This window comes from Falco biarmicus, chromosome 11 (genome assembly GCF_023638135.1).
Source record: "Falco biarmicus isolate bFalBia1 chromosome 11, bFalBia1.pri, whole genome shotgun sequence".
NCBI lineage: Eukaryota > Metazoa > Chordata > Aves > Falconiformes > Falconidae > Falco > Falco biarmicus.
The window spans coordinates 34,478,518-34,491,692 of record NC_079298.1 but is presented as its reverse complement, the minus strand read 5'-3'; the positions used below and the strand labels follow the sequence as shown (position 1 = coordinate 34,491,692).

Genomic DNA, 13,175 nt, shown 5'->3' with positions numbered 1-13,175 from the left:
GACAGGGGGGAACGGCTTTGAGCTAAAGGAGGGTAGATATAGATTAGCTATTAGGAAGAAATTCTTCACTGTGAAGGGCAAGGCACTGCAGCAGGTTGCCCAGAGCAGCTGTGGATGCCCCATCCCTGGAAGTGTTGAACACCAGGTTGGACGGGGCTTGGAGGAGCCTGGTCTGGTGGAAGGTGTCCTTGCCCACAGTGGGGGGTTGGAGCTAGATGATCTTTAAGGTCCCTTCCAACCCAAGCCATTTTACAATTCTATGAAGTGTTCTACACTCTCATGAGAACTACTTTTTATTGACTTAGGCAGCAAACCCCATAATTCCAGCAGTTGTTCTGCTAAGTTAAGTCCGGTTTAAGATCTGGTGTCCTCTGAAATGAATGTAAGTATGCAGAGGTCTGGCAAAACAGAAAAACATTATCTCCTTTCCTTGTGCCTCACCCAAAATAACACAGAGGCTTATAATTATAGAGTTTTCAATATTTGGCCATAATCACATGTTTGGAAGAAATTTGCAACTACTAAAATAAACGATCTCCCTCTTAGTAAAAAAAAAATAATAATATACTGAGATACACAGAAAGTTCGAAAGTCTAAGTCTTTTCTTACACCAAAATAAATGTTTTTCATGCAACTTAAGAGTAATTGGAAATTAAGGCAATTTTCCACTTAGGATCCAGTTTCTAAGGGTATTAGAAGGCCTAAATGTCCACAGTGTAACAGCCTGCACAACTTTAGAAGCATTTTTTCATCAGCTTTTAGAAAAACTGAATTATAAAGAATTTATACGCTCCCTGAAAATACCAAAAGAAATGTATTGACTCCAAATATCTCTGTAAATCCAGCCCTTGTTAGTTTAGATGACTAAGCTGCATTTTCTAAAGTGACTTACATTCACCTTAAGTCTTGATAAAAATCTGTACATTGCCAACTCCTCAATTACTTCTGAAAAATAAGACAATGGTATGCAAATGGCTTAAATGTTGCAATACTGAGTGGAGCAACATCTGCATACCTTTAAAAATCTAAGCCAGGTTTAAAATTTCAGAAGCTCACAATTAAACTCAAAAATCTAAATCATATCATCCAAAGTGACCTCGCTTTACATATGTTTCATTTCACTTTTCTCCATAAATTTAAAAGGAGAAAAAAATAATTTTCAATATACCCACTCTGAACTACAGAAAATCCTGTAGACAGTGTTCACTCTCTGCTAGTTCAGTCCACAAGGTTTTCCAATTATCCTGCACAGCAATGATTCAGTATCTCCTGTTCTAACACCACAGCTCTCCAGCTCTTCTAACTCCTTCTGCCTCCTTTGTTCCTCTTCCACCTTTCACTGTTTTTCAACTCCCAGTAAAATGTCACTAATTATCTGATTTCCTCTATTTTACATATCACTGGTTTGGTGTGTACCTAAACACCATTACCTTCCCACTACAGGACTGGGAAACAGAACAGCATGCTAAGCTCTCCTGTAACACTACCAAGTTTTACCTACGAACTTTCCACGCTTATGGAGAAAGCAAACAATTTGCATGCTTTGAATAAAATATTTTTCATATCCCAGAATGCTGAGTCACAAAATGTAATTCAATCAGGAGACATACTTGCACACAAAAATACCAATCAGGAAGCTCTGGTATAGACAGATCGTGTTGTAGGTATTTATTACTTTTACTTCCTTAACATTAAGGACACTTGAAGCTGATGATTGGGCTGGACAAATGAAAATGTTTGCCTGTTTTCTTAAGTAACAGATTTTCATAAAGTCTATGCTCTTCTGTCACAAGGTATTACAATTAAGACAAATGTTTGTGCATACACACCCACAAATTTTATCTTGAAGTGATTTTCCCCATTGTTGTAATATTTATCCCCCATATCAATGTAACTGAAGATGTATTACACATCTTAATTCTTTATTCTATGATTCTAAAAGATATTTGGGTACAGTCAGTTCTGTTTGTACCTGCAGTAACTTTGTTAATGCCTTATTTCATTCCTCTGAGACTTTCGTAAAGTGAGAAAAAAGAAAAAAATAAATAGATCAGAAAACATAATAGTTAACAGAAGGACTCTGGGCAAATGCAGAATTCTTTTGAGTCTTTTAATGTCAAATGTCATTAACAATTCAAGATTTTTTCACCGATATGAGCCTCCTGCTCATAACTGTTCCAAATTTTATTAAACTTCCCATGCAATTTCAATTTTTGAATTAAGAAAGCTCAAAGATTTCTATTCGCTTTTGAAGCAATTACAGGATTAGCTCTTGCATTAACAGCGCTCCTTCCTGCGTTAGCAACATTCCCACAGCAGCAGTTAAGCACTGCCAGAGTACTGTAACTACATACACTTCTAAGGCTCCATTTTGTTCATTATGATATATATTGGTATCAAAAAATAACTTTTATGTGAATGACTCAATGAAATATAACCAAGTGCTTCGGAGACCTCTCCCATAAAGGTACAGATCAGGTCAAACATTCCATCCAGGAGAGGGCACTGACGCAGAAAGGAGTCTGTATTTTTTTTTTAATGCCCTTAAATAGAGACATCAACCTGAAACTTGTCTTTACAGCACTGCTCACAGGACTACAGAGTGAGTAAAACCCAAGTTTGACATCTGCTGGCTGCAAATTCACATAGAGGATGTGACTGTGTGGGGTAGAAACCACATAATTGATTAGAGATAACTTCAAGGAAGCATATACTATATTTTTAGCAATGTAAAAGTTCAACATTATGACAAGTGTATGGTAACTATCTTTGAGTACGTATCACTTTTCCTGCATGCGATTCTGGGACTGTTATGAAAAGTGCCTGATATGAACACACCCAGCTTGTTTCAAGATTTCAGTTTGAGTAGGAATGGCAATTTCAATGTTTACTTTGGAAAGTCACTCAAGCAAAGATGTGTGGGAACATTAAGGGCTGAAAGCCAGCGTTCAACAAGCTGCTGAGCCACTCCACTGGCTTCCCAAAGGGCACTTCTGTCCCATTTCCTTTCTCCTCCTTTCCTTGCCCCTACTTCTCTACTTACACAGGTTGTGCTCACATGGTTGTGCCCTTCCCTTGCCCCAGCTCTGACAGCAAAAAACTAATCTTTTGCATTGAATTGTTTTCCTGCCAGTTCAGCAAGGTCAGCTGGCTCACTCCAATCACCAGCATTCAATAGCTGGTACGAAGGATGCAGCGGGAACTCTGGAATAAAGTGGGAAGGAGGAAGCAGGAGCCTTTGGCAGCAGTGTGTTGTTGAGTGGCACAAATCTTTTCACTTATACCTAGAGTCTGCAGGCTGTATTTTGAAGATTCTTCCTGAATCAACATCACTAATACACACTAGTTTAAGATCTAAATATTGAAAATCGCCCACTTATCCCTCTATCTATAGTGATGAAAAGGGAAAAGTTATTCACCAACTGGAACTGTACGGCAAAAAAACTGTACTGTAAGGGAGAAAGTTAGATGTGATGTTACTTCTGTAGACTACAGTTCAGTTCGACAACCAGTATGTCGAAAAGTTTGTATGAAACTGTCAACTACAGGCACTTTGAACAGTCCTCTAGAACCACAGCCCATCACACTGTACCCACGCGGTTGTTAGGAGCCCTTATTCCATTTTGACTTACACATGAGTAACTACACTCGAAGCCATGACATGCTTTCGAAAAGCTAACCTGAATTTTTCAGATTTCATTCAAATAATTTCTGAAGAAGACTGCTCTAGCCACGGTTGCCATTTCTTTAAGGATTTAATGGTAAGTCAATGCTGTGCACTTATTTAAAGTAACTTCTAATAGGATACATTATACAAGACAGTATATAAACCAGCATACATAAAAGATTCAAAGCTACTTACCACAATGTGTTGATAAGGATCTATGACGGACATTTTTGCCTTAATTTTATTCACGACAACTGTCAAATGTCTGTTTCAATTCTACACAGAAGAGGCCTCCCAGTTTTTCAGAGTTCAGTACAACAGATCCTTTAACTAATAAAGAAAGAAAAAGAAAAAAAAAAGTACAATTCTTATGTTCCTTGTAAACTATATTTTGTAACAGAGAAAATTAATTCCTTTAGGAAGGTTCCCACAATTCATTGTTTACCAAGAACTTCATTTCATATAAGCTATGGAAGTATAAATATTTACTTGCCTGATCTAGAGGAGCTTCTTATGCTTATTTTCTCTACCTCAGGGTAATATCACAAACCAAATATCTTGAATTCCAGTCATCCAAGTGTTTCTAGCAGCTCTACAGATAAATAAAAGAATAGAGCAATTATAAATATAATAAGCATTATATTTATCAGCAATTATATTCATCACATTCAAATGTATATGCTTCCATGCATTACAACCCTAGTTAAAATAAAACAAAACCAAAAACCACACACAAAAAAACCGAACTAAACCATCAGGTTTTAGTTGATAGCCTTTTTCCTGTAATAACAAATTATTAGTTCCCATGCTCTGCTTCTATATTAAGATGCTCACATGATTAGGACAGGAGAGAGATGAAGTTCCTCTTTGTATCTTCCTTGTGTACAAGGCGAAGTACAAGGATACATCCTGCACTCACACCAAGGGACACACATTTTCAAACTGAAAGCCAGTTGGAGAGCGTAAGTACACTTGTCAGCAACCTGCAGCAGGTAACTGCAACCCTTTGTAGTAAGGGTCTGTTTAGCCATTTTAACGCAGCTTTTCACACCACCTTCACTTTGAAAGTGCACAAATAGCAATTTCCCAAAGTTGCACCTAACTGCACCTAAGAAAATAACAGAAAACAAAAAATTCCAGCATCTAACCTGCAGCACAGTTCATTTGGCAGCTGTTCGTTTAACTGTAAAGGAGCTGCAATAGTGCCCTCCATAAACCTGGGAGGGGAATTCCAGCTGAAGCTGTGTATAACCTCCCCGGCCACCCCAGCTATCCAGAGATTCACAAGAGGCTTGGAATCACAAACTGCAAACCAGCTGGCAAGATCTGAACAGGTTCTTCACAGGCCACTGTCTTCTGAACACTCTGAGAAGATTTCTACTGAAATCAGGGTCCACCAGAGGCCTTAAATTTCAGAACTGATAACACCCATCAAAATAAAATACATTAAGAGAGCTTATACCCTTCTGCAACACTAAAAAAACCCAATGGAATCTGCTGGACAGCATCAGTTCTCAGATTCAGCTGGACCATACACCGAAGCTTCAGAGTAAAAAGAAAGTAAGTACCACACGGTGCTTGGTTTCAAGGAAAGGATTCCTAATCCTCAATTTTGAAAGGCCAGAACAAGCCCTAAAGAATGATGATTTATGTCATTCCCAAAACCCTTGCTCTTGAGTAATTATGTCCAGGCATTTCCATAAAAATTTTGTTTCGTTACAATCATTGAAACATTACGATGTTCCCTCTTTAATCCTGTCAGGCCTAACAGCAGCTAGAGGCTAGAAATTAACCTGGGTTTATTTATTTGTTTTTATCTAGAGAAGTCTGAGTAAGAGTTTTAACATACACTCAGTTCATAGCTTTCACTGAAGGCAGTTCAATGCCAGGACAACAGGAACAAGCCATCTTTATCATAGAAAGCAAGATCTCCAACACAAAAATCCAACATTATTTCTTCTACTGCAATAATAATCGCAGGAATTATTTTTATTAACATTCTACCAGCTACATTCAGCAGTGGCATAAACAGCAGATGGGAGGGAAGTAACATTGTGTTTATAGATGTATCGTATAGCTGGTTTGTTATATTCAAGTTTATGTTACTTTGGGTCCTACTTGCAGTATGACATTGGAGAACCTTTGTAAACAGGCCCTGCAACATCAGTTTGTTGCAAACTTAAAAGGCAATCAAGAAAAGGGATCAGTGAGGGCTATTCAACCACTATAACGAAAAGGAAATTTATAAGTCATAAAATAGAAAATACACCATTTCCCCTAACTGCACAGTCAACTACCAGCAAGTTACCACACTCATTTTGACGATGCACAACGCCAAGCTGAGGATACTGCTCTCTATCTGCAGAAAAAAGAAAATGGGTTATGCCTAGGACGCAAAGCCTAGCTCAAGTTATTTCTCTAGCATCCTAGAGGCAGACTTCCAGTTCTCCAGATCACCACTCAACTGCTCGACTGGCTTACCCATGAGATCATCCTCTGTTCTCCTGTAACCCCCTGCCTCACTTATTTCAACATCTGCAGGAAACACATTTGTGATCCTGCAAACAACGGTCTCTTTGACTACAGAGCTGTAATGAGTCCCCGAGCGCCATGTGTCCTCTTACACTGAATGAGGCAAGGAGCATGCAGACAGACAAATATGCAATCACGTAATTAACAACTGCATCATGAACACACATGCACAAACTGCAAGCTAAAGATACAGAGGTAGAGTGTCTGAATAGGGAGAAAAGGGCCAGGGAGCAAGTAAACCCTGATGTGATACACAAAGCTTAGTGTCTCAGTTTTCCATATGGTTCCAACCAACAGCATGACAGGTGCCAGCCCTAGTCATGCTGGTATTACTCCACATTGAAGCTCCTGGTTCACTACCTTAATAACCATCTTTCCGGATGTGCTAAACAGAGGCAGGTACCCAAACGCAGGTACCCAGTGCCATTTCAGACATGTGAGTGTACCCAAGGCTGTATCTTGGTACCGAGTATACCAAGGGGCTGGCAGATGCGCAGGTATCCGTGCTCTGACAGGAGCCAGCAGGACATCTCAAGTGGGTAGCAGACATCTACATTCAAGTGACTTGAATACTTATGTACTTCACAATGAATTTAATTCAAATCAGAGTTACTATATATACCCTAATATAATTACACCGCACCCTTTGCAAGCTTGCACTACATTATCAATGGAGTTTGGGTTAAGGACACTAATATATCTCTGTACCTAAAAATCTTAGTGTGGCAGAGGAGCCAAAACACGGCACTAACAGAAGCTACCTATTATGGTCACCAAAAACTGCAAAGAGAAAGTCTTGAAGAACGTTTACTTCAGACATCTGCAGTAAATAGAGTTGTGATCCCAAAATTATCTTACTTAACACTGGTACTATACACTGTCCATCCCACAAAGCCCAATGGAAACATCATCAACTAATTAAGGACTCCATCACACGCACATACAAAGAACCGAACTCAAGTTGAGGCTGGTGACAGGCCAACCCTTGACAGATTGCAGGGAAAGCAGCACCTCTGAGCAGATCTTCAAGGACACTTTAATATTATTAACGTGTATTGTTTGTTTCCCTGATATCTGCTGGTATTGCATCATCTGGGAACTGTGCCGTTCTCAGGGCTGATCGCTTTCCTTCCTGAACAACTAGAAAAAGCACCTCGCAGGCAGTGCCTCTTCCAACACCACAAGCATAAATTCTGTCAATTCATACAGTATCACCAAAATTAACTAAGCTGGCCAGACTGATTAATGTTGCATTTCTTGACATTTTATTGACAAATGTCCAAGTTTACAAAACACCATAGCAAACATAGCCTCTTGAACAGGTCACAGTTTATAGCTTGGTCATGTAATACAGAGAGAGCTTTCTGCTAAGTTCCTAAATTCCACTTTTAGCCAAAAGCGAACGCTAGTTTTGTCAGCCCAAGAGCACTAAATTGTTAGGCACAGTTTCAGACATCAAAAGTAAAAAGCTATTAGTAGATAGGTGGATCACTGTTTAAAAATCAAGACTCTTCTGCGATCTTAACTTATTTTCATTTGAGGTGACAGACTGAAATGGTTAAGGGATTATTGTCTCTAAAAACCAACAATATCAGGGCAACTCCACAAACAAATTACACACACATGGACAGAGATTATTACTGGAACATTTTCATTCTCAGTGTTGATCCAGTAAATTCCTACAGATAGTTCAATTTCACAGGATATGTTGAGGACAAAGGACAAGAAGAATAATGAGATTTTCCCACTTCATGCTGAGTATGAGCTTAGTCTACAGTTACCCTCACCGAGCGGAAAAGCTCTGAAAATGAGTAAAGCACAACACAGTATAAATATCACCAGCAGAATACATCCTCAAGATTGTAAGAAAAATAGTAAGAGAGACTGTTTATATTAAACTGGCCAATTCTTAAGAATCAAAGAGACAGACAATTAAAAAAATAAGTGAATAAGTGCAACTCACCAGTACAGTCATTAATACTCTTATCATATTAGATTGGGTAAGGGGTACAGAGTAAGCTAAGAACTGAGTCAGGCTTTTGGTATGAATGTCACCATCCTTTTTTATCAAATCTACAGAACTGTTTTCAGTTACAGATTGATCCTGTGATTGTATAACAGAAATAACAAATAGTCTGTTTCTACATGATTTAGCCCAGCATCCTGGAAAATCACTGTAATGTTATTTCTTAATTTAGGTCTTCCCACAAAAGAAACAAGGTTTACCTCTTACTCTCTGTAGAGCACCCACCACTCCATTTTCACCACAAATGAAAAAGTACATGCTTCGCTGACATGCAAGGACTGTTCTTCCCATGCCTTGCTAAGAGAGCATGGCTGGAAGGAAGGATTCTGAGCAGAAAAGCAAAAGCTTGACCCTTTGTGCCATATATTTGGAGGATGCTCCAGGGTGAAGTTTGGCAAGGAAGTTGACACAGCATAAATAGCTAGACAGGAGATTTTAAGATTGGGAAACCACATCTGACTTCCTGTTAAAGAGGACGTAACAGATGAAAAGATTTGGAGATGACCTGTCAGCCTTCAAGCAATTACTGAAACTGCAGGTGACAGTGTAATTAAGACTTCCTTTCAATGGAAAGGGAGCACTACAAAAATACCCCAGCAGGGCTGAAACTCAGGAAATTTCACAGAAATCTTGAGCAAGGTAAATTTACACTTTATCTAGTGCTGGAGGCTACTTCAGAGGCCAAAAGCAAGGAAGACAGAAGTGGTAAAATCATCAGGCCAGTTCTCCACATACAGCTGCCCAGTACTTTCTGGAGAGCTGTCACAGTAACCTCCTGTAACAGGAGGCAAGACTTGGCAACTCAGGGGAAACCAGACATGCTCCCGTAATAAACATAATTAAGCTGGATTAGTCCAAGAGAAAACAAAAATCCCTATCTTACATTCTTCAGGGAATGACCTTACCAACAGCAATATTCAAGAGGCTAGAAGCACTTCTGCCTGAATACCTGGACTTACTTCACATCGGTCATGGAAGTTCCCAGTACATTTCCTATCCAGCCAAGTACTGTAGTTTCATCGTGAACACTAACTACAGGCTTGGATGTCAAAAAAAAAAAAAAAAAGCTCAGCTGAGGGACTTCAAGAATATTCTTTAAAAATGGAAAGGATCACTGTCTTTTTCCACAGAAATTCAAGCCATAGGTAGTTCAGATGGCAGTCTCAAAATTTATCAGAGAGCCTCAAGAAAGCCAATAAGTAATCCCCACTGCATTGGCCAGACTCCCTGTAGCTTATGTGGGAACCAGCAAGCTTGTTTTCCCCCAGAAAGGCCAAAAACCAAAGAAGGTGAAAAATCCAATGGAAGTTCCATGAAAAAGAAGAATTATTAGGATATATCCTCTGTAAAAACAATTAGAGTACACTAGTCAAATCCACCTATTATTTAAATCATTCCAAGACCATCCATGCAGGCTATTTGTTATATACACGCTGCAATTAAGAGAAAGCAAGATTTTAAAATTCCCATCATCTCTGTACATTAGGATTTCAGAATTGAGTTATTCCACAAACAAATCTTTTACGTATGACAGTTATTTGTTTAAGGGTAGTCTTACTTTTGGAAGACCAACTTAAATTAAGGCATCAGAGAACAAAAACAATTCAAGATAATGGGTACCCCAAGTACCTAGCATGTTTGAGACGTCACGCCAGGCTCTCCAAAATGGAAAAACCTCAATACCTGTGGGAGCTTTAAAAGTGTTGCCAAAAATGCAAACACTTAAATAATAACTTTTAAAATTAAACGATACACATCTCAAATGCAACACCTGACTGAACAGAGGGTTTTGTTGATTACCTTCCTTTAAAACTTAGGTGAAGGGAGGAGAAGAAAAAAAAACTCCCCGGCATTTCATTCTTACCTGAACCTTTGACAAAATTTTCCACTTCCCCTACTGTGCTGCAGTGTGCTGCTGAAGAGCTGTTCCCTGCCAAAACCTCCAGGAACCTCCTTTAAGAGGCCTCCCTGGTCCTATGGAAAGAACTGTTCCTGAATATTTTAGGGCACTAGATTTGGACTTCAAAGATCTCAACCTGAATCCCTCACATGCCCTTGGTGACAACAGGGATGTTATCTAATTTCTAAATATTTCTGGGCCAATGCCTTTTAAAGATTTTATTAAAATAATAGGAGTTTGGTTCTTACATATTTTTCATTTATCTATGCCTTCATTCCTTCTTTTGCTTCCCTGCTGTAAAATAGGGATGGTTCAAAATAAAGAAACTTTAGAAAATGTTAGAATACATTTTTATTGAAGTATTTATGTTCCACTTTTGGGGGAAGAGAGAAGCATGCAAGGCTGCCCAGGCTTCAGTTGCAGATGGCAATCCTTCTGCACTACAGTTACACAGTGGTTACACACAAAAGAACCACCGTAATAACAGCTAAAAATGCAAGGAGCTGCTGAAATTAACAGCCGGCTTCTGTTCAGGTAACACGTCAACAATGAAATGAATTTAGCTGAAAGTTAGGCAAACACTTCCTTTAAGTATCTTTTAAAATCCTTTTTCAATTCAATTAGTATCCTAAGTTACCCAAGCTGCTCTTTTTTTCTGAATGTCCTGGCATTTCAGTGCAAACTGTAATGCCAGTCAGCACACACAAGCTCCTGTCATGCTGGCACTGGAGGGATGAAGAAAGGACTGCACATAGAAGGTGTGTTTCGTCATTTTACACTCATAGTGTCTGTACAATGCGACTCAACATTGCAACTTCCATATTCTAGTTTTGGACTATTTACTCAAAATATGAGCTCTGGTCACTGTCTGCAATAAAGGGGACAATTATGCTGCACTTCCTTTGGTCTATATGGTCATAACATTAAAAGTATGACAAAGTAATTAGGAGTGACTCAAGGAAATTTGTCATGACTTTCTAGTAAAAGTAGTCATGAGCAAACTTCTGGCGCTGAGATTTTTCAGCCCCTTTTAAATAATGTAAGTAAAATTTACATGGAAATATTTTATGGCCATTGACAAGCTGGAGTTTGAGTAAGTGATGTTTTACGCACAAAAAGGCAAAATACAGACATCCCTACTGGGTATGTTACATACTTGAGGGGAGAGATTAAGCGGTAAACTTTACTACGAAACATTTCTTTGCCCCTTTCACATACAAGTAACAGATTTACTAAATAAATACTAGACCCACCAGGATAGACCAACTGCCTATCCATTTTCTCGAGAAGTCTGTAGTTGGACACTTTTGCAGTAGTAAGTGCATCAATACCAGCAGTCTTCATCATGTATCTAACATCCAGCTTCCACGCAAAACCAAACAGCCTGGCACGAGCCTGCCTGACCTCACAGCCAAGCCTCTAACCGGAGGCATTCAGTCCAGGATTTGAGCAGTTAGAAAAAAGCTCCTGAATTACCAGGTCGTGTTTGAAACCAAAATTACATCAGCAAAGCATTTACTCAGGGGTTCTGATTTTCTCTACAAATTCAAGTAAGACTTTGTTGCAGGTCCACAGCCCCGCTCTCAGGCTGAGGAGGGTAAGCAGCAGGCTGTATTCCTGCGTGGAGACTGCACAAGGGAGTGGCATCTTCATCTGCCCCTTCTTGAGCTTCCTCTCTCTGTAGCATGCCTCTCAACCTCCCCCCACCTCTCTCTGTTCCCAGTCATCCCTGCCATCTGTGCTCCAGCCAACAAGGGCCTGCACCTGCTCTCTTCCTGGGGCTATCACGGCAGCATCAAAAGGGCCTGAATTTTATGCTCCACCATTTTGGCTGAGATCAGAGTAACAGCATGTATTGGGTCCGGCTGAGCTCCCCAGCAGCCCCCACAGTGCTGTGCTGGTATCAGTAGCTAGAAAGGTGCTGATAACACCCCCGTGTTGGGCTGCTGCTGAGCAGGGCTCACAGCACCAGGGCTGCCGCTCCAGCATCCCCCCTCCCCTCACCAGCAGCTGGGGCAACGTCTTGGGAGGGGACACAGGACAGATGGCCCAAACTGACCAGAGGGATGTTCCACACCATATGACGTCTGCTCAGATATAAAAGCTAAGAGAAAGGAGGAGGAAGTGGGGCATTCATTATTTATGACATTTGTCTTCCAGAGCAACCTCTGGGTACTGAAGCCCTGCTTCCCGGGAAGTGGCTGAACATGGCCTGCTGATGCAAAGTAGAAAATAACATCTTTTTTCCTTTGCTTCCACACAAGTGACTTACTTGTGCTATTGCTTTCATTAAACAGCCTTTATCTTGACCCACAATGTTTTATTTCACCTTATCTCCCCCCATGCCACTGCAGAGGGGACTAGTACAGCAGCTTGGTGAGCACCAGGCATCCAGTCAAGGTCAACCCTCCACACAGCAACAAAAACACCAAGCTGCTCCAAGAGCTCTAGTGCAATCTCTCCGTCTCTGCTGATTTAGGAAGCTTTGATTAGGTGACGCTTTCTTCATTTTTTAGGCAACTATCTCAAAGTGCTACTGTTAGCAACATAGTCAAGACCTGAGAGAATGAGGATCTAAGCAACTATTAAGGGATGCACAACATTAACAACTAAGGCTTTGGAGGTTGGTTGAAACTGAAAATAACATTTTTATTTAATACAACTATTGGAAAATTTTCCATTTATCATAAGCAAGAAGGTATGTCAAACCTTAGTATATCCTGATTCTAGCAGTACTAAGAGGCTAGCTACACCAATGGTTACATAAAGCAAACAAATAACCCACAAAACTAACAAAAAAGCAGTAACTGCTAGCTACCCAGACCTTAAATGTGGCCTTCAGGAATGCGATACAAACAATCTCGTTCACTGAGGAGCCACAAATGATGACTCAAGAAGTGAGTGGACAGCAATCAAAGTCAGGAAGAAACCCCAAATTTTACACACTCCCTTGTTAAAACAGCTTTGCAAAATTAGGGACATAAGGGGGACTTTCATGCTCTTCTCTGAGGCATAGAGGGTTGGTCAGCCAGAGAAAGTTCAGCAAAACT

The 13,175-nt window shown here is 40.0% G+C and overlaps 1 protein-coding gene across 1 annotated transcript in view; it reads right to left on the bottom strand.

The window, feature by feature from the left end:
* Positions 1 to 13,175, bottom strand: part of PLA2G4A (phospholipase A2 group IVA) — an 86,057-nt gene that overhangs the window by 64,691 nt on the left and 8,191 nt on the right. The window contains exons 2-3 of the mRNA XM_056355907.1: positions 4,161 to 4,259; positions 3,863 to 3,997 (exon numbers count right to left, since the gene is read on the bottom strand). Of these exons, the coding sequence (XP_056211882.1) occupies positions 3,863 to 3,895 (33 nt within the window). The 5' untranslated portion in view covers positions 3,896 to 3,997; positions 4,161 to 4,259. The remainder of the gene's footprint in view (positions 1 to 3,862; positions 3,998 to 4,160; positions 4,260 to 13,175) is intronic.